Source organism: Dipteris shenzhenensis, chromosome 23 (assembly GCF_047967505.1).
Source record: "Dipteris shenzhenensis isolate YYH24624 ecotype China chromosome 23, Dip_SZ_1.0, whole genome shotgun sequence".
Lineage (NCBI taxonomy): Eukaryota > Viridiplantae > Streptophyta > Polypodiopsida > Gleicheniales > Dipteridaceae > Dipteris > Dipteris shenzhenensis.
In genome coordinates, this window is record NC_141618.1 from 19,191,892 (window position 1) to 19,212,081 (window position 20,190).

Consider the following 20,190-nt stretch of genomic DNA (forward strand, 5'->3'; position numbering starts at 1 on the left):
TTGTGCATCCCAAGAGTTTCCAGTAGCCATCAATATGTGGTCAACAATCTTGCACATGGAGCCACATCACCTTGGTAATAGATGGTTCAAAATCTTTGAGTGGAGATTGAGGACTAGTCTGAGGAGCTGTCCTTTCATGTGCTGAGATATGATAGAGTAGACTTTTTGCTTGGAGGAGTGGCTTGTTTGTTAGAGCCCTTTTATAAATATTGATTAGCGAAACCATGTAATTGAGTTTAAATATGATTAAAAGCAGTTTGCTCTTCATGGAGATCTCCGAGGACCAATGGTTAAGATGGGATCTCAAATCTATTTGAATTCATATGTTCAATATTTGTATTCCACTTTGGAAGTGTATCATTTATTTTAATCTAGCGAGAGTGATGCTTCTTCATATGTTGAAAAGATTGAAATATATTCTGATAATAATGTGGGTTCTTTTTTCGAAAAGCACATCTTGCAATAATTATCATATTGTGTTTGCTATCCATTAAAAACTGTAGCGGGAGTAGACTATCCTCACTCTCCCTCCTGCTCAATAATAATGGCAATTTGAGATCTTTATGAACATGTTTCGCAGATAAGGATATTTGAGATCTTTAAGATTGTGTTTCACTCATGATTCAGTGTTATGAGTTATTGGTGTTACTATTTAGACTCACTAATGCACCAGCAACTTTTTAGTAGATGATGATAATTTAATTCGTTCATATTTGAGAAAGCTTCTCGTAATCTTTTTGGATGACGTGGATAAGGTTAGTGGCTTTGTTCACCGTGGAGAGAGGAGCTTTTGGGGAAATTCTAACTAGGCAAAGCTAGTGTGAAGAGGAGAACAAAAAGACAGACAGAGTAAAAGTTAGCACCTTCTGTTGTTGGGTGTCGGTCTACATTTGAGTCGTCGTTCTTTCTTTGCATCGCAATGATCTTCGATGAATTCCGTTTTTTGACGGCATCTGGTATTTTGGCCAAGAAGAGAAGATTAAATATGTACAATGATTGCGAAATCCTAGACTGTTCTTGAAATCATCTTGTATAGTGAAAAACCTTGCAGACAAGAGGTCACTTCATCAAGACAGCTTGGTTTGGGCTCAGCAATACTCATCATATTTGCAACACCGTTACGCTTGGTAAACAAACGAATGAAGAAGTTGGAATTGAGAAAACAAATCAAAGAATACGAACGACCAAATGAAGGACTCTAGAAACCTTTCTTGAATTGACCACTACTAGTATCCATAGACTCTCTTGACAGTTGGTTTTCTTGATCTGGGGTAGCCATGGTCATCATGGCAAATATCGGAGCGATTACCAAGCATAGCTTCTCTTGCAGAGTAGCAATGGAGAGGTAGTATGCAGAGAGTGTCAATGCAACAACGTACGAGTGAGTTTTATAAGCACAGGCAGAGTCGAGAATTTGCCAGAATAGAAGATACTTGTTGTAAGGCGTGGTGGATGCAGGAAACTCACGAGTACCTCAATCGATTTATGCCCATACTAGCCGACATTTTCCATGTTACACTGTAATAAGACACAAGATTCCAGAAATGCTTACCTACAAGTATAACTCACCGAAAAATAGAAGTCAAAAGAAAGACATCTAGCAAAGAGGCTTAAGTGCACGCAAGGCAGATCTTCACGTTTCTTCGAAGGGATGTACAAAGAGGGACTCGAGTCACGTGCGTAGACCACCGTTACAATTGTGGCGGATCGTTGCAACCATCCACATGAACCTAAAAGTCGGGAGGGCTTTTGCACTTCACATTGGTACTACCGTCCCTAGAATTGAGACAAATCACATGTCACAGTATCCATCCAGAACAGTAATCTTCAACCTCAAAAACCTTCATGTGCATTGAGATCTTGTTTGGAAAACAAAGAAGGGGTTGAGAATCCAAACCGACTCATTACAACCAAACAAACAGTTTTGAAGCCAAAACTGATCATGGCCTCATCATCGTGCTTTGAGATTTTCCATCCTAGGTTCTCCGCAAAGTAATTCATCTTCTCTTTCTGCTCTGAAGAGAATTTCGTGCAGTGCCGTTTTTTTCTACACGACCTAGACTGCAAATGTGAACTGTCGAGCTCGTCAGGATGCATGGGAGGAGAGCTTAGAGACATCACCATTTGAGCATGAGCGAAAATATCTATGGAGGTGGGAAGGGCGAGTAATGCTGGAGTCGGCAGTCTATAATGAGCCAACGTCTTCAGGACCCTCCGAATTTGGCTGCAACTACAGCAATGTTCACCCTCTACTTCTCGATGATGGAAATAATGATGGCAAGAGCAAACAGCACACTTGAGGGTCTCGATGATGCCTTCCTTTCCACTCGACAAGAACTCCCCACACCCATCCAGCGCATGGCCGCCGATGTTGGCAACGCACGACCTGTTTGAGCTCCAAATCCGACGGAGGGGTGCTGTCATCTGAGAAATGAGTACCATTACTATTTCCTAGGATATGGAGCCTTGGAGGCTTGGCCTCGCCGTGTTCTAAAATCTCCTTGGGCGAAGGAGAAAGAGCGGAACCAAGAGGAAGGCTGAATATCACAGAATTGAGCGAATATCACAGAATCAAGCTAAGCGGAGGCTGTAGCAAAGCAAGTGAAGATGAAAGGCTGGCAACGGAGAAGGCTGTGCCAAAGCATGCGTGGTGTATGTGACATCGCATGGCAGACATCCACGTGGAGTTAAACAGATGAGACAATCATCCAAACTCGTTTTTTGACGGACACGCACGGGCAGAAGCTTGCATGGGGACAAGTGGTGGGGCCAGTTAGTTATTGGTCCATCGAATTTCCCTGCGAAGGAAAAAATGCCGATAATACATTTTTCATTTTGTGTGAACAAGTTGACTAAGCCCTACCCTACGGCAGGCAAAAAACTTAAAATAAGTACATAGTCTCTTTTCTCCCAGGTGGGCGAATGCCCAACCACCGGGGGTGCCTCTGTTGCTCCACGCTCCCGTCGAGGATGCTTGTGCGTCTGCGCTTCTCTGTGTGCCTTTCTGCATTGGGTTGTCAGGGGGTCTCTAGCTTGCACTCTGGTATGTGTCAGTTGCATCAACTAGGGAGCGGGGTATCGAAAATGAGAGTAAAAAACTTAGGCCGATTAATCACACACTGATGCCCACCCACGTCCAAGAAGGGGCGTTAGCTTGCGTGGCCGCCACTTGAGGAGGCATGATTTGAGAGGGGGTAGCCCATGAGCCTGCGCAACTGCCCATCGTCCGCCCAAAGCTCAAGGTGGTTGCACACAACCAAACCATAAAAAGGGAGCACTTAGTGGGAAATGATCCTGCACTTGAATCTGATTGGTTGAAAAATGGGTGCTCAAACTTGGGCAGCCAAAGTTGCTTGCCCAAGAAATCTCTTATCATGGGCACGAGGTGGCAGCTGACTCAGCTTTTGAACTCCCCAAAATTTTTGCTGTGTGTAAAGGTGGAGCCCATCCACACCAATGGAGCATCGTGATTGGCTCCCCCCATGTGTGTAAAGGTGGAGCCCATCCACACCAATGGAGCATCGTGATTGGCTCCCCCCATTTATGATGGGCAAGCACTCTTTGGTGTGTAAAGGGCCTCAAATGTGCTAAAGAGCAAGAGGCTGGTGAGCTCTTACAATAAATGCAATCGTTGTATTTTACTATTGTCACTACCGGAGGCATTGGGAGGTATGTAAACGTCCGTAAAACAAGTTCGAATTCTCTTTCTCCCAAAGCTATACATATATATAGAGGGTACACTTTGTTTTCTCTTTCCAAAGGACATGTTGACATGCAAGTAGAATGTTGCCAAGCTAAGCCAAAAAGCAAGGCAGTGGAGCATGATGGGGTTGCTGAGCAGTGCCAAGCCCAAAGGAGGTCCTCCAATCTGCACTCCTTTCTCTCTCGTTGGAGCTCTTGCACTCATTCTAGTCACTTTTACAAGTAAGTTACAAAGGTTTCCTTCTTGCACTCATTCTAGTCACTTTTACAAGTAGTTACAAAGGTTTCCTTTCATCCTTTCTGGCAAACAAGGATATGGCTAACAAGGAGACGCAAAGGAAGAACTTGGGTCTTACATTTTGTTCTCCCCCTCTCCAGTTACCCATCTTATCGACGAGTCTTTGCACTCCTGTGATCGGCATTCGAGTTCACTCCAGCTGCTTCTTCCCAGTGGAGCTTACAGGCATTACGGCTCCTTCAAGGATGTGTTTGGATCCGGCAACAGCTGGCCGGATCAGGGCTTTGGTTCTCATCTTTCTTTGCGCATTTACGTTTACCAGGATTGGGAGGTTCCGGGTCTGACGGAGCTCATGTCCGGCCGTGACCACAATATCCATCCAAGTTCCTGCGAAAAGGGCCAATGGGGTGCGCAGGTAACTTTCTTATCTTTGAATTTGGATGCACATTGTGCCTTTTCACCATAAAAAATGAGAACTTGTGCGATTGGGAACGGTGACACGATTATGTCATTTCCTATCCAGTCCTATAATAATTAATATCGAAAGAATTGCTAGCAATGTATTATGATGTTTATGTCTTACAATGTAAATGTATGGGGGGACATACTTGGTTGTACAAGGAAGCGTGACTTCAAAAGTTTCAACTATTACATTCATAAAAAACAATCTCAGGTTCTTAAGTAGTATTCTCATCTGGATTCTGAGCGGCACTGAGTTCTTTTATGTTTGTGGGCAGGTCAAGATTCATCAATTTCTACTAAAATCAAAGTTTCGAACACTTATAAAGGACGAGGCACAATTGTTTTTTGTACCCACGTACGTGAAATGTGTGAGAATGAACGGAGGGCTGAATGACAAAGAGATCAACCATAATTATGTGCAGGCCAGTAGTCATTTTTATTTCTGAAATTGTCGATTATAGCATCACTTTTTCTTGTGTCATCGGTATTACGTCTTGTGACTTTGTGAATCCAAGATCCCATTTAAAGGTTGTTTTTGCTTGGGTTGCGATTACAGATTTTGCAACAGCTGCCATATTTTAGGCGCTCAGGTGGACGGGATCACGTTTTTGTCTTTCCGAGGTACTTTTTTCTTGGCTAGAGAGTCTTTTTGTGTCAGCTTTATCTACAAGGTGGGTAATTTTGTCTGAACATTCAATAGGTTGCATCATGGTCTGAGCTGCAGCATTTTTGGTGGCGAAATGCAGTGGAGCTGGGGCTCATTTGTTCAAGAATTGGAATATATATCTGAATAGGTCCATCTTTCTCACACCTGAGGTATGTGATGGATATATAAATTGGCAATTCACATTCCTATGCATTAGTTCCTGCATAATTTACTTTCACTGCTAAGTTTGCCTTAAATACTTCTTCCATCAATGCAAGCGTTAAGCTGGACGGACCGGATTTAATTTCTGTCTTCTTTGGGTTGGACCTTTGAGAGGGTTCTTCTTGTGAAGTTTGTAACTATTATGCAGAGATGACAACAAAAAGAAGTCTCTTTCCAAAGCAAACAGATCTTCAAACTGTTTGTTCTAAGGAGGGAGATAAATTAGAGTATTTGAGTGTTTTTAAATTTATTTTCCTTTTGAGCACCTTCAAATACCATTTTACCCTGCCTTAATTCCATGGTAGCCTCTGCTGGCCATATTTCTAAAAGTAAGTTCAATGAATAGGGGGATCGAACAGACAAACGCGGAACGAGTGCATTTAATACCTGGAAAGATATCATTATTCCAGGCAACGTTGATGATACCATATCCTTTTTCGTATCGCCATCAGACAGTTTGGTTCAGCCAATACCTTTAGTACAGAGGAAACTTGTTGCAAATTTTTTGGGTCGTGCACAGGGAAAATCTGGCCGACTTCAACTGATAAAACTTGCTAAAAGTTTTCCAGACCAGGTTCTTTTCTGCTCGTTGACCACATGATGACAATCTTGCTGAATAAAACTCTTCTTATTAACAATTGAATGAACTTGTCTGGAAACTGCCTACGTGAACTTGAAACTTATTGGTTTGTGTTTGAGGCTCATGTAGCTTGTTTTAATGCAGTTGGAAGCTCCAGAACTGGCCTTTAGTGGTCCCATGAAGTTTAGCAGAAGAGAATACTTTGAGCATCTACGTAATGCCAAATTTTGTTTAGCTCCACGTGGAGAATCATCATGGACACTTCGACTTTATGAATCTTTTTTTGTTGTGCGTACCTACTCCTAATTCTTATCAAAGTGTTGCAAAAGAATCGTGTACATAAGAAGTGGATAATTTTGAAATAACTACTTTAAATTTGAAAGGAAGTTACCAATTTGTATTTGGGACTGGATGGGTTCAGCCTCCAAATCTAAGTTTAAAGTCCTATGATGAGGCCTGAAGTTTGATTGATGGGAGTGGTGTAACAGTAATAGGGCTTCAGTCAAGCTGTTAAGAACCATTCTCAGCTGGGTGGGGGACAATACTTGGCTTGGATGGGAGTGACCTGGACTCTGGAGAGATGATGTGTGATGCTTCATCTAGCTTTGCCCTTGGAAAGAAACGTGAGTGAGATGAACTATAACCCCTTGGTTTTGCCAGGTTAGAAATGACATGATATGAAACCTGTTCACACTGTCTAGGATTGTCATTTAAGGGATTGTCCTAGAAAACTGCCCCAACCACCTGGCACCAACTAATCGCCCAGGTCTAGAGTGCTACCCACCATGACTCAAGAATGGTTGCATCAATCTGCCTCATCCTCTACCCCTTGGAGATGAGAGAGATGAGGATCCAATGCCAATATGGATTGAACCTGATTAGTCAGATATTATGATGAACTCTTTGCTTCAATGCATTGTGAGCTGACTTTCATGAAGCAAAGACTGCTTTTGTTGTGCTGGTGTTTTGATGCCAATCTTACAACATCATGCCAAAATTAGAGATCTTAAACATTTAAATTTGTCTTTTTCTTTGAACTGCAGTTTTCTCTCCTTTCCATAGGGTTCACGTTCAGTGTTTCTCTCCAATTTATATCCCGGGGTCTCATTGCAGTTTTCTTTCCTTGCTATATTGGTGAATCTTATTTTGCCTTTATGACTTATGTCTCAAAATAACATCTCAAGTGTCCGGTCTTGCGTTAAATGTATTATTGGTAAAATGAGGTTCTTTTGTGTATTGCTATCTTTCTTTAATGTCGTGATTGCAAAATTGCATCCATTTTATATTAAGTGATGATGTAATGGTGTGGACAGGAATGCGTGCCAGTGATCCTATCAGATCAGATTGAACTACCCTTTCAGAATGTTTTGGACTATTCTCAATTTTCTATCAAGTGGCCATCCACGAGAATCAATGAAGAACTTTTGGATTACTTGAGATCTATATCAGGTTATGTATATAGGCAATTATCTTGAGCAAATATCCTTTATTTGTACCTCCTTGTATGCTGCTTAGACTCAAATTAATGGATTGTTTTGTTGTCGGGTTAGAGATAAACATGATGCACACAGTCGAACGTAATTTCAAAATGTTTCTTGCATAGGGAAGGCTTGTGACATGGCAAGACATAATCCTAAATGAGATGCATGTCTTTTTATAGACCATGTAAGGAGAAGACGTAACATGCCTAATATAGCTTGACTTTGTAAGCTACCATAGCTTTACTTTACTATAAATGATCAACCCTTGATTAAAACTACCCCAGGGACATGTAATTCCTAACCATCCTCAAGTTGTGGCCTTTATGACAGCCTTGTATGAACTGCCCCAAGGACATGTAACTCTTAACCATCTCCAACTTATGGCCTTTATGATAGGTTGGTAAGAACTCCAAGGGTAGAACAAGTTCCAACTGTAACGTGCTGGGTTACAGCCCACCTATGAGCCCTCATATGAGGACTCGACATGCAGCATGGGATGTGAATCCAAGGGATGGAGAGGGGCGACGTGAGCAGCAATCCGGCTGCAGCATATCTATGTCCTCCAAACCGTGGACCAACGGGGTGGGTAAATACCAGCAAAAAGTGGGAAGGAGCTGGTTGGCAGTCCTACAGACTGCAGTCGGCAGTCTGTGGTCTGGTTGGGTCAGATTTGGGGCCAGTCGGCTCTGGTCTGTACAGTTTACAGACTGGCCAGGTCATCCGGTCCTGGGGCCTTATAAAAGAAGGTCAATTGGGCCTCTCATAACAGCTCAGTCCAGCATTCCACAGAACGCAGTTCTAATTCAAGTAGACGAGCCAGGGTGGTGTTCAAGAGGGGAGCTAGAGGACTCACTTTGGTAGCTATAGAAAGGCACGTGGCCGAAGAGGAAGAGTCTACACCAGCAGTTGGTGCAGCATACGAGGCCATATTAGGTGCCTTACCTCGGTTGTAGTATGCTGCAGGTGTCCATACAACTTTTGACAGGTTTTGTACGTGGATTTCTACATCTATCTATATTCTTTTGGCTGTACATCTAACTGTCCTCCTTCCAGATCTGAAGTGTTCTTTCATTACATGTATACACATAAAGTGGGCTGTTGTCTCAAGTGATGTTGTGTGATCTTGGGGAGTCTTCTGCTGTAGGGAGTCGTCTGTAGCAAGCAAGCTCTCTTTGTTTGACATGTTGTCCGGACCTTGCATGTTATAGGATGCATGATCTTTTATGCTCCGACATGGTATCAGAGCCTGGTTCTCAAAATTAGGGATAGCTGTGGTTTCTAGTCAAGTTAATGAGCTAGAGCCAAGGAGTTCTACGACCAAGACCTGCCTTCACTCTGAAGGGTTATGCTCTTGCTAAGGTTGGAGGAGCTTCCATATTCAGGCGTGTTTTTGGTTGGCTTGCAGTGAGTGCAGGAAATGATAAGAGACTTCGGGTCATGTACACCCAACCATGCCATCCAGTTCAATCATTCCAAATTTCGGTGAGGCTGGAAAGTTGAAAGGGACCAGCTATTTGATCTGGAAATTGAAGATTCGGAGCCGTTGGTGGTCAGGGAAATCTAGGAGGTGACGGAAGGAACAAATCTGAAACTTGGTGGCGTGGTATATGCCACTGGGAAACTCACAACTCTGGCAGACCAAGCGAGTGTATTGGGACGACGGTAGATGCAGTGATGCCCGATATCCAGTTTGCGGAGACCGCACATGAGGCATGGGAGATCCTGAAGTATTTATATGGCTGAGCAGCTTGATTAAACAACCAGCCCCCTTTTCTGCTCTTGCTTGCTTTCTCACCTCAACCTTGTCATCGCATTATCCCATGCTGTCCTTTTCTTTTCCTTTCCTCTCCCCCCTGAAGTCACCATTTGAATAGCTTAAACCTCATTTCTTTGATGGAGACTTCTTGTTTGAGCAAGAAGGGTTCAATTGGAACCCCTTCTTGTCCATGGCCTCCCAGATAATATTCTCCTGGCAGAATGGGTCTTTGGGCCAATGAATCTCCAAGACAGCAGATGCGAATCTCTTGGCCAACAAATCTTCAACGCAGCCCTTCCGTCAAGATTTATTTGATGTTGAGGATGTGTATGCTGTAGCCACCAGGATATGAGGATCATGGTAACACCGATAATGAATGCAGGCTGCAAAAAAGCCTTGTAGGGCTTGAAGTAGGCATGTAGAGCATGGTGGGACAAGATAGGACAATATCTTGTCACGATTGATTTTCAGATTGATACAATAGCTTTCTCACTTTATGTAACAAAGATAGATAAGGGGATCATGCTATTGTTCATCTGTGTTAATGATTTGATCATTACGGGAGACTGTGATTGTAACAAAGGGTAAATTTACTTGGTTAGCTTTTAGAATGGTGGGCCTTTTAATGGTTTGTAAATAAATAGTTCTTTTAGTAAGGGGAGTCATAAGTTGCCACGTGGCATCATAGGCTGGCCATCCCATAAGTAGACTTGTAATTGATGCCAGCCCCACACCTATAAAGGTGGCATTTCTACATCATTAGACTGTGAATTAGACCTAAGCTAGCACGCTGTAGGCTGTGATGGAGTTACTTGATGAGCTCATCATTACTTGATGTACATGATGAGTCGAGCTTCCTCAAGTACTATACATGTTGGTGAGTCACTTGCGGTTGATGGATGATACGATTTGATATGCTGCCAGAAGTGAGAGTTGTTTGACAACTACTTTAGCCTACTAGAGTTATGGCATAGTCGATATGCCAATGCACATAGTCTTTGGATTCACAATATTGAGCTTCTATGGTTGGTTGTCAAACACTTCTATATAATATAGTGTTCACTTATCTTGTATGTGTGTATTGGTTTTTAAGAGAAGAAAAAGTATATTTTCAGCCTTCGACCTCTTGTGTGTTCTTGTATGAGAAAGAAGAAAGCTTGCAAGGAGCTTCACCTCTCCCATTCCCAAAAGCCCCCCCCCTCCCAAAGGGGGGGGAAAAAAAAACCCATCACCATCCCCGCCCTTCCAAATCTCTCTAGGTGGAATATTTAGTCTCCCTATGCAGATACTAAGGTTCAATACCAACTAGGGCTACAGGTGGCATGAGACGTGTCTTGTGCGATGGAGAGATCACATCATTGGGAATGGATGGTGATGACCTTGTTGGCACCATACATGCCACTATGGAAGGACACGATAACAAAAAAGGCTAACATGCCCCCATTCACTAGTGACACATTGCCTTCAATAGCAAAAGACGATTGAAAGAACTTGCTTCTCGTAACAACATGCATTGAGGGTGTAGTAGAGTGACATTTGAAAATATTGCGGGGAATAGGGGAGGAGATTCTTTGTTGCAGCTTTCTTCTAACTCATAGGAGAATGGGGAATACATAAGAGGTCTTACTTCAAAAGCCACACGACACACTATATATCTAGAAGCATTTGTGAAGAACCAGACTTTTTGAGAATGCAAATGTGTGCAATGAATGCAGAATTTGAATGCCAATTGGCCCTCTTATGGGGAAGAGCGCCCTCTTGAGAGTACTTGTTTGTATTTCGACCTACATGTAAGGTGGGAGAGAGAAGGTGGATGAATGCAATGTGGTAGAGAGTACATGAGATTCACACAGTAAAAGCATTCAATATCCTTTTTGCCACGGGAATGATTGCGGGATTTGGACTTGCCAGCAGATCTCCCCTTCTGCTGAGTCCTACCTCTTTCCTGTACCTGCAAAGCATTGGAAGACTTGCTGTCCATATTATTCTTCTTGCTCATCTCCTCCATAAGGAGAGAGCTCTCCACATCAGCATATATAAGAGTGACATTTGAATTTGACAGAGTGGTCTTGAAAGTGTCCCAACTCTCAGGGAGGGTACACAACAAGAAAGTAGCCTTGAACTCCTCATCAAGGTTCAATCCCTGTGCGATAAGCTGTGTAAAGATGGCATTGAACTCACTCAAGTGTGAGGTCATAGCTGTACCTTCCTTCATGCGAAGGTCGACAAGCTTCTTCAACCAATAAACCTTATTGGCTGAACTCTTTTGGGCATACAACTCTTCTAGCCTCTGCCATAGGCCATAAGAGGTCTTTTCTGCCTGAACATTGAACACAAGAGAATCAGTGAGAGTAAGCATGATAGCCGCCCTTGCGGACAAATCAAGCTCCTCCCACTCATCATCTGCCATCCCAGATGGCTTGACACCCTTCACCCTTATGGGCTTAGAAATCTTCTTTAGGAGAAGTACATTCAAACACTGTTCTGCCCATAATGCATAATTGTGTGCCCCTTCCAATTTCTTTATGTTCAGTATTGAAGATTCACTTCCCCCTGATGCCATATCAGATAAGGAAAGTGCCTGACTCTCTGTAAGTCAAAAAAATGATTAAATAAAATTCTGATTTCTCAGAAAAACCTGCTCTATCAAGAGCCAGGAGCACTCACAATAGTGCTGTTTTTTACTGTCAAAAAACCTGCAGCAAAACAGAAAAATTTCCCTCCAGTCACTGTACCTTCTGACACACTGTACCGTGCTCAAATAGGCATAAAACAGTAACTACAGAATGCTGCAGCTGTTCCACAAGTGCTTTACAAGTGCATCATCATCTGACGAAACACAAAACACTGATGTCCTGATCACTTCTCCCACCTCAGATGAGGTATTGCACTGATTTTATATGCATAAACCACTTGTCATACACTGTTTTGTCCACTGAAAAAAGGCTTCAAACACCTCAGCCTGTCACAAAACCTGCAACAAAGTATGGGACAAATCCCAAACAATCACCCTTCTGCCAAGGGGATAAAAGGCATCTGAAGTTCTCAAACAGTAACTCAAGTGCTCACAAGCAAGATCTGGGCAAAAGCCCCTTGATTTGACACCTGTACCAAGTGAAAAAAAAAAAAACACCTCAACACTGAGGTAGCATACAAAATACAGCGCTTTCCTGGCACCTTCACCTGACAATGTAATGCATAAACTGCCTGTGTGCACAGTAGCAACACAGATCCCAACGTACAAACACCGAAAAGAAATCTTTTGAGCACTGTCAACGATGGACAGTTAGGGACCGAGTAAACTCGATGCGCCCTGGCCAAGCGTGGCTCAACTGAGATTTTCTAAGTGCCGTACACAAAATGTGACCTACAAAGAAATGTCACTGATACAGTGCGGAAAACGAGACCAATGTGGGCACCCTGGCTCCACACTGCCTCAAGGCATACACTGCATACACTTCCAGGCAAAAGCCCTTTGAAATTGTCACCCGAAAACTGAGATTTGCACTAAGCAAAAGCATAAAAGCCCTCTGCAAATTAAGGCATCTGACCTTCCCGAAACAAAATAACTGTGCAACCACCACACACTGTGGCACTAGTCACCTCAAGCACGAGAGACACGAGTGTACTTGCTGTACCTCAAACACACAGTTTTAGAACTGAAAAATTCCGGGAATGCATTAAGAAAAAGCCTCGTTGTACTTCTGTACTTGCGTGTACTTGCAAGTACCACGCAAAAGAGCAGAGTGCTCTCACTCTTTTCCTTCTTCCCCCAAAAAAAATCTGTGCCTGTTGTACCTTCTGTACCTGCGCAGGGTACCTGCTGTACCCTGTACCTGCGAGGGCACGGATCCCCAAAATTTTTTTTTGAAATTTTTGTACCTGCGAGGGCACGGATCCCCAAAATTTTTTTTTGAAATTTTTGTACCTGCGAGGGCACGGATCCCAAAAAAAAATCGAAGGTCTGGCTGAGGGTTGCCTATCGCGGCATCCGTAGAGCCGGTACGGCTGGCTGTCGCGGCGTCCGTACAGCCGGTACGGTTGGCTGTCGTGGCGTCCGTACAGCCGCGTACGGCTGGCTGCGGCCGCCTTGTAGCTAGTAGCAGCTGGCAGCAGCTAGCTGCTACTGCAGCTATAGCTACTCGCGCAAATGCTGCGCGCAGCTGCTCCTGCGCGTTGCGCGCGCGTGGCTGGGCCCTGCTCGCGCGCTGCTGCCCTGGTCGCTGCTGCCATGCCCTGCTCGCTGTTGAGGGCACGAGGCCCGAGGGGAGAGGGAGGGGTAGAGGGAGGGGTAGACCGGAGTGAGAGGGAGAGGAAGGCTCTGATACCACTTGTGAGGGAAAGAGAGGGGGTGGAACGTTAGGAGAGGGAGACACAAGTAGTGTGGGTGTGTAAAATGTGTTGAGCCACACCACAAACTCAAGAGTTTTATTAGGATTAGGTATTCACCCTATGACTGTCTTAAGACAGTCATAGGGGTCGTAACATTTTAAAGGGTGGTAATGTGCCTTTACCCCAACACTCACCTTTCCTTGTCCACACGTATGGGCAACTTCCCAATCAGCGTTGTCTTCACGTATGCAGCAATCTCTCCTTAGTGTATGAGCAGTCTCTTGCGCAATCCTTTGGCATCTGCTCCTCAAATTCTCGTTCACCTCAAGAACAAGCGATCAACAGCTCTTCAAATTCCAATGACATAATTCCAGTGAAGGGGGGGCAAGCTTTGTACGAGCGCCTCAAACAAGCAAAGCTCTCTCTCACAATCAGCATAGAAGGCAGTGTAGACCACCAGTGACGTGCAATCTGTGCACACCTCCTTCTCTTCTAAAAAAAACCAGAGTCGTCACCTTCTCTCCTGCTTTTTGGAAAGCCTCTCTCCCCTCTCCTACAATCTGCGCTCCCCCTCTATAACGCAGCGTCAACTCCTTTTGGAAAATCCTTCATGCCACCCACGTAATGAGCCAAGTCCCCACGTATTGTAGCATTGGCTCCACGTAAAATCGTAGCTTCCTCATGCAAGCCACCTCTCTACGTAAATTTTCCACGTCATTGCCTCCTTTTACTACTCTTCTACCTTGCCTCAAAAAACATTGCACCAAGCCCATTGCTCACACAATTGGGGTCACATTTCACTAGCACACAACCATCGTTCAAAACAAGGTATTTTGATGCATGCCCACACATTTACCACATTGGATGTAACACAGATATTGACATGACAACATTCCATGCACAGAAGACGATTTACCGCACGTAAGAAAGACACAAGAGACTTTTACATTTGACATTCAACCACCGACCCCGTCACACATGGGTACATTACTTTGGAGTGCATCCATATTGCGTTTTCATCACTTCCCATAGGAAGTTCCTACAAACATTTTATTTCATAGTCAAATATTTACATCATATCATCTTTTTTTGGAAAAAGATGTCTTTGGAGCCATAAAAAAACCCATCACTAGCTAACTATGTGCACCTATGTGTCTCCCTACATTATTCATAGTGCTAGTATTTTATTGCTTTTTTTGTCTTATCAACGTGATTGGCTATTCACATTCCTTACAAGAGCTTTACCCTTCCTTTTATTATTCTTAAACCGTTTTGGTTTCCTAAAAGTGGGTATGTTGTTGGTCTTCGATGTTGACCCACCCTTCTTATTGAAGGGTTTACGAGGATTCAATTTCCTCTAGGCTATTTCAGCCAGCTTAGTGAGGTCCTTAAGCGTGGTCGGGTTAAACATTTCAACCTTGTATCTTACTTTTGGGCTTAAGGCTGCTAAATACTTCTTTCTCCTATCTTCCTCACTCTTTTCGGGCAACTCTAGAGAGAGTTTCCAAAACCTGGCTGTAAAATCTGCATTACTCTCATTATCGAACTGCCTAAACCTGTCCCAATGAAAGGTTAGGTTCTCTTCATGCCTCGGTGGCATGAAAGTGGCTTTCAGTTGCTCCACAAACTTAGCCCATTCATGAATAGACTCTTTTCCTATTTGTGACAAAGACCACCACATTAGAGCATTCTTTTGTAGATGCAACGTGGCAAGAGCAAGCTTCTCTTGCTCGATCTTGTCTTGATGGGCAAAGTATAGCTCAAAATGGCGAATCCAATGGAGGATTTTGTTAGCCTCCCTTGCCCCATCATATTTGGGAAACTCAATTCTCTCTCGTGGTTGGAATTTGGATCTCTTAGAAGGGCTACTCAACTCTTCATCCCCAAAGTTTAAAGTCCTCTTAGTCCCTAATCTTGTCATAATGGACTGCTCAATCATATTGCTAAGCTGGAAAATCAGCTTATTAACAAGAGTCTCCTCTCGTCCTCTTGCACTTGGATTATAATCCATGTGTGATGGGTTTTGACTTGAAGGCGTAAACTCATCACCTTGTTCTTGGATGGTCTCATTTCTTCTTTCTTACGAAAGGAGAACTCCCTATAACTTTACATGCATGGTCCATAGTGTGAACCTACAACATACACGTGTTGACATAGTAACTATGCCACAACTGTAGTACACATAGTAGTTGTCAAACATCTATTATTCATTGGCAGCATGCTGGTGACATAAATATGTGATCACCCACGCATTTGATCAATGTGAATGCTCAATCACAAAGCTCAATTCCATCTTTTGCACCCAAGTAAGCCTTTGAATTTGTGAAGCTTCTCAATGCCGAATGCCTTGTGAAAATATCATCCACGTGATCCTCTGTGCTGACATAGACGAGATCAATATCTTCGACTAGAACCTTCTCTTGCACAAATAATAATGTACTTCAATGTGACAACATGATAAACTTAGATACTAGCCAGCTATGTGTTGCTCATCTTGTCACAATAAACGACAACATGCCTATCCATGCGCTCATCCATATCACCAAATAGCTTCTAAAACAAAGCTACTTCACCAATTGCCTAGTAACCCCTAATTACATATGGTCTTACAAATATTGTTATACTAGAAAGTTTGAAATTTGTTTCTTGATATTAAACCCCTTGGGTAGGAAGGGGGACCTTCGACATTTTCAAAGGCATAGGTTCATCCCCCTATGGAAGAGGTGTTCTTTGACGAAGAGGGACCTCACACTTGGGGATCAGGATGTTGTAGAATTAGGGGCTTTGGAGTTAGGCATTAGTTTCTCCGTAGGAAGAAGTGTAAGAGACCTAGAGTGCTTGGGGAAAGAGGTAGCAGTAGCAGCAGCAAGGGCTCCAAGGTCGACAAGCACGAATGGTGGGAGTAAAATGGAGGCCCTAGGGTCAGGACAACATTGGTTGCTCAAGGCTTAGGGGGCTGAAGAATCCAACCAATAGGAACCAATGAATTTTTGTTGACTAGGCCTTGCCAAATTGCTTTGCAAGCTTTCCTGGTTGGCATATTTCCCTTTTTTTTTTGCTAGCCTTGGCATGCAATCCTTGGCTTGAGGAGTCTCTGGGCATGCAATCCTCGGCTCGATCGGGGTAATTGCCGGGGTCTGCCTCCACCTATCCTTTTTCTTTGGGGGCGAACTAACATAGGCAAGATTTTGGTGCAGTGCTCACAGCCTCTTCACCCATGACATTGGCTTGGGAGTTCACTGTGTCCAGTTTCTATTGAAGTTTCAGTAGTCAATATCTTTAAGAGATCTTTTATAGGAAGGATGTTGGATTGGCAATTACTACCTAACCTTAAGGACTCCATCCTCCACGTCATGCCTATTCGATCGAGATGGCCTTGCCAGCCTATAGGATTGTTGGAGAGAGGGTCTACCAGATGGAGGTGCAGGACTCGATCCTTCCATGTCGTTAGCGGCCTGTACCCTCACCTGACGAGGTGTTTGGGAGCCGGTGTCCAATATTACTCCTTCAAACATCTGCATCGCACATTGCAATTTGGTGATGGGAGGGCAGCAAGTACCTGCAGCAGCCACCCTTGCTCCCATTTGGCAGGATATTGTCTATAGCTTGTGTGCCACATGGGAGCAAGGGATAATGGGTTTTTGGATGACTGCCAAAAGGCATGCACATTTCTGCAAGGCTTGGCCTGCAGGTGTATTCTACATATTCATGGATCGAGGCATTCACTGGTTGTATTGTCCCCCACCCTGGTTGCTGGTCCCCTATTCTGAGATTCCCTAGGCAGTGAGCTGGTTCTCTAGAAGCAGGGCTGGACACGAGCCAGCAGTTTTTACTTTCTTCCACCATCAGTGCCACATGGCTGATTTGTATGGTTGGCTTTATCTCAAGCATTAATAGAAGGTTCTTTTCTTTTGGGGGGGAAAAATAAAATTTCTGCCAATTTTTGGCCTGACCTCTCTTTATCTGTTTATGGTATGAAGAGCTTTAAGAAGCCATGAAGAAGGTGAATATTTACGCCTAAGGTTCAATCTGTGCAGGAAATGTTGTGGGACATGTAGTGTGTGGACAGTCAGTCTAGATTGTTGGGTCCATCAAAGAAACAGTTTCTTTTAGACAGCATTATGTGACAAAATTTTGGAGTCTGTGCCTGTGTGAAAGATGCAGAGGTCTATTGGATCTGCTACTAAAATCTCTCATTTGTTCTAACTTAGCACCAGTAGTCTGTTTGAATTGGAAGGATAGCATGCGATTCATAGCTCTTCCCATTTTTATGTGCGTGTGTGCATAAATGCATACACGCGTGTACACAATGCATGTAAAAATTTATGCACGCGTGTATGAATGCACACACACATGCATGCATTGGCCTAATTCTGCATTGTAGGTCACCCTGGGGCTCCATGGATGGCTCTAACAAGGCAAAAATTGGTTGGTTTGGTAATGGTTGAATCATGTGTATCTCATCACTCTTTAATTATATTCTATGTTGTAGCTGATGGTGCTCATCTAACTTTTTGCAGATAGTGACATTGAGAAGATGTTGGTACGAGGACGAATGATAAGGTGTCTTTTTGTTTATGCACCAGAAAGTGAAGGTTGTACTGCAATGACGGGCATATTATGGGAACTCCAGCGAAAGGTTAGGAGCTTTCATCAGTCAGCAGAGACATTTTGGTTGCATAATGGATCTGTTGTAGATAGAAAACTCTCTCCTATGGAAAGGTGGCATCCTCCGCTTCCTCTACCGTAGTGGTACTTTCTAAATTCGGACATGTGCTTGTGCATCCCCATAAACTATCATGAATTGACCCTCTGTGGATAAGAGCTTGTATTTGTGAAGTCTAAAAAATGTGGTTCCCTGAAGGGTAATGGAAGTTCTATTCCCTGTATAATATTTGGAGGTTCAAGCAATCATGTTCAACCTCAACCAATCAGTTTTATTCCCTGTCTAATTTTTTAAACTCCAGTTCAACCAATCAGCTTCTTGTTCTTAAAAATGAAAGTCGAGCAATGATTCTTTGCATGAAGAAGGTAAAGAAAGGTCTCATAAATATTTGGTGTGATGTTCATTTAGAAGATATATCAGGAGTTTATTTACATTGCAAGGAGTTAGCTATTGTGATCATTAGTGGTTATCCATTACACAATGTTTCCCAACATGTATTATACCTTGCATGGCTGAGCATGCGTGGGACATGTAAATTCACCAACTTCTTGGATCCCAATCAGAGATACCTGTCATGAACCGGTTGTTCTAAATGCAACGTGTGTGATTAAATGTATGTTAAATGCAACATGAGATTGGCCCTCAAATGGGGAATGAGCATCCTCCTAAGAATTTGTTGCTACATGAACACATATATGCAAGGGCTGATAGAGATGAGTGTGTGCATGCATGCAAGGTGGTTGATAAAGATGCATGTTGTTGACACATGCTCTTCATTTGTGACCCTTGAATTGACTCGTCGATCACTTTCCCATTCTACACTTAGCCTACAAGGATTCCTTGCATGGTAATGCACCCTTCTCTTCCTTGTACTCCCTTGGCATAGGCACATGGTTGCAGTTCCCAGGGCTGGACTTCGCAGGTAAGGCAGGGCTGGCGCGGATTTCACGCTGCAGGCTGGCAGGGAAATAGCAGGTACCCAGGGCCGCAATGGCAATGCAGGGCTGCGTAGTTAGGCTGGCGAGGCAAATGACTGCGCAGGGGGGGGTTGTGTGCTGGCGAGGCAACTGACTGCGCAGGGGGCTGGCGTGCTGGCGCGGCTAGGGCTGCGCAGGAATGCTGGCGTGCAGATCGGCTAGGGCTGCGCAGGGGCTGGCGTGCAGATCGGCTTGCGCAGGGGCTGGCGTGCAGATCGGCTGAGGCGGGCTGCTTCTGCGGGAAGTTCCGTACGGTGCAGGCCGTACGGAATATCAAAGGAGCGCCTCTTTTCGTTGGGGCTGCCTAAAGTGGTTAGTTGCCCCAAAAATTAATTTGGGGGTTTAGTTAACCCTAGGGAAGCTAGGGTAAACCTAAGGGTAGGGGCTGGGTTTATTTTTTTTTTCCCTTTTTACCCCTCTAGGTACCCTTTTATAGGTGCTTGGTGCCTAAAAGGTGTGCCTATTCGAAGGGGTGTGACCCTTGGAATAGGTGCACCTTTTCATGAAGGGGTGTGTCCCTGTTTTTAAAAGGGGTGTCCCTACATGAATAGGTGTGTCCTTTTTTCCACGATGGGGTGTGGCCCTTGAGTGAGGAGTCGAGACTCTTCATCAAAAGGTGTCCCCGATGGTGGAAAAGGTGCGTCCCTTGGTTTTGGGACAGCCCAAGCACCTGAAGTCGCCATGCTATTTCTTCAAGGGGTGTGTGGTCTGGCATCCTTCTTTTGAGAAATGTCCTTCAGGACCTTTTTGATGATTGTTGTCGTGTCCATTTACATCAACTCGTGATGTGTGGGAGATGGAGAGGCCATAGATGACTTTAGGCAAGGTTGGCGCTTAAAATTTTTACGCTCATCCTCTCCATCTCTTCCATGCACAATGTGCAAGGATATCCTTCTAGCAGAAAAGATGTATCAGATCGGCGCTAGAAGGTGGGGGGCATTTCCTACAGGCAGGAGCGAATTTTGCTCTGATACCACTGTAAGAAATCCTAGATTTACTATATTTAGAAATGTGCTAAGGAATAGAAAGGAGACCGAGATAGCAGAGAACAAGGAATAATTGTATTGCTTGAATGTCTGTAGGGTAGATGTGTCATCCATACAATTGGGTCTCTCTTATATAGAGAGT

General features: G+C 43.9%; 1 protein-coding gene across 2 annotated transcripts; it reads left to right on the forward strand.

Moving 5' to 3' along the window:
• The first annotated feature begins 3,688 nt into the window (after window positions 1–3,688).
• LOC147887084 (Exostosin family protein) lies at window positions 3,689–18,330 on the forward strand. 2 transcript variants are annotated; one of them, XM_087394456.1, is made up of 9 exons: window positions 3,689–3,924; window positions 4,081–4,355; window positions 4,678–4,824; window positions 4,959–5,023; window positions 5,149–5,218; window positions 5,617–5,844; window positions 5,995–6,138; window positions 7,164–7,304; window positions 17,944–18,079. In XM_087394456.1, exons 1-9 carry the CDS (start codon window positions 3,822–3,824, stop codon window positions 17,944–17,946), a joined length of 1,176 nt encoding a protein of 391 aa, XP_087250582.1. In that variant the 5' UTR covers window positions 3,689–3,821; the 3' UTR covers window positions 17,947–18,079. The 2 variants fall into 2 exon arrangements, with proteins under 2 accessions (XP_087250582.1, XP_087250581.1); XM_087394455.1 differs by having other exon boundaries at window positions 3,702–3,924; window positions 7,164–7,299; window positions 17,940–18,330.
• The last annotated feature ends 1,860 nt before the right edge of the window (window positions 18,331–20,190 follow it).

Excerpts from the sequence above, each read along its gene's own strand:
- LOC147887084 (XM_087394455.1), top strand. The coding sequence starts at position 3,822 with ATGATGGGGTTGCTGAGCAGTGCCAAGCCCAAAGGAGGTCCTCCAATC. Across the intron at positions 5,845-5,994 it reads CTAAAAGTTTTCCAGACCAG|TTGGAAGCTCCAGAACTGGC; the intron begins GTTCTTTTCTGC and ends GTTTTAATGCAG. Across the intron at positions 6,139-7,163 it reads TTTATGAATCTTTTTTTGTT|GAATGCGTGCCAGTGATCCT; the intron begins GTGCGTACCTAC and ends TGGTGTGGACAG.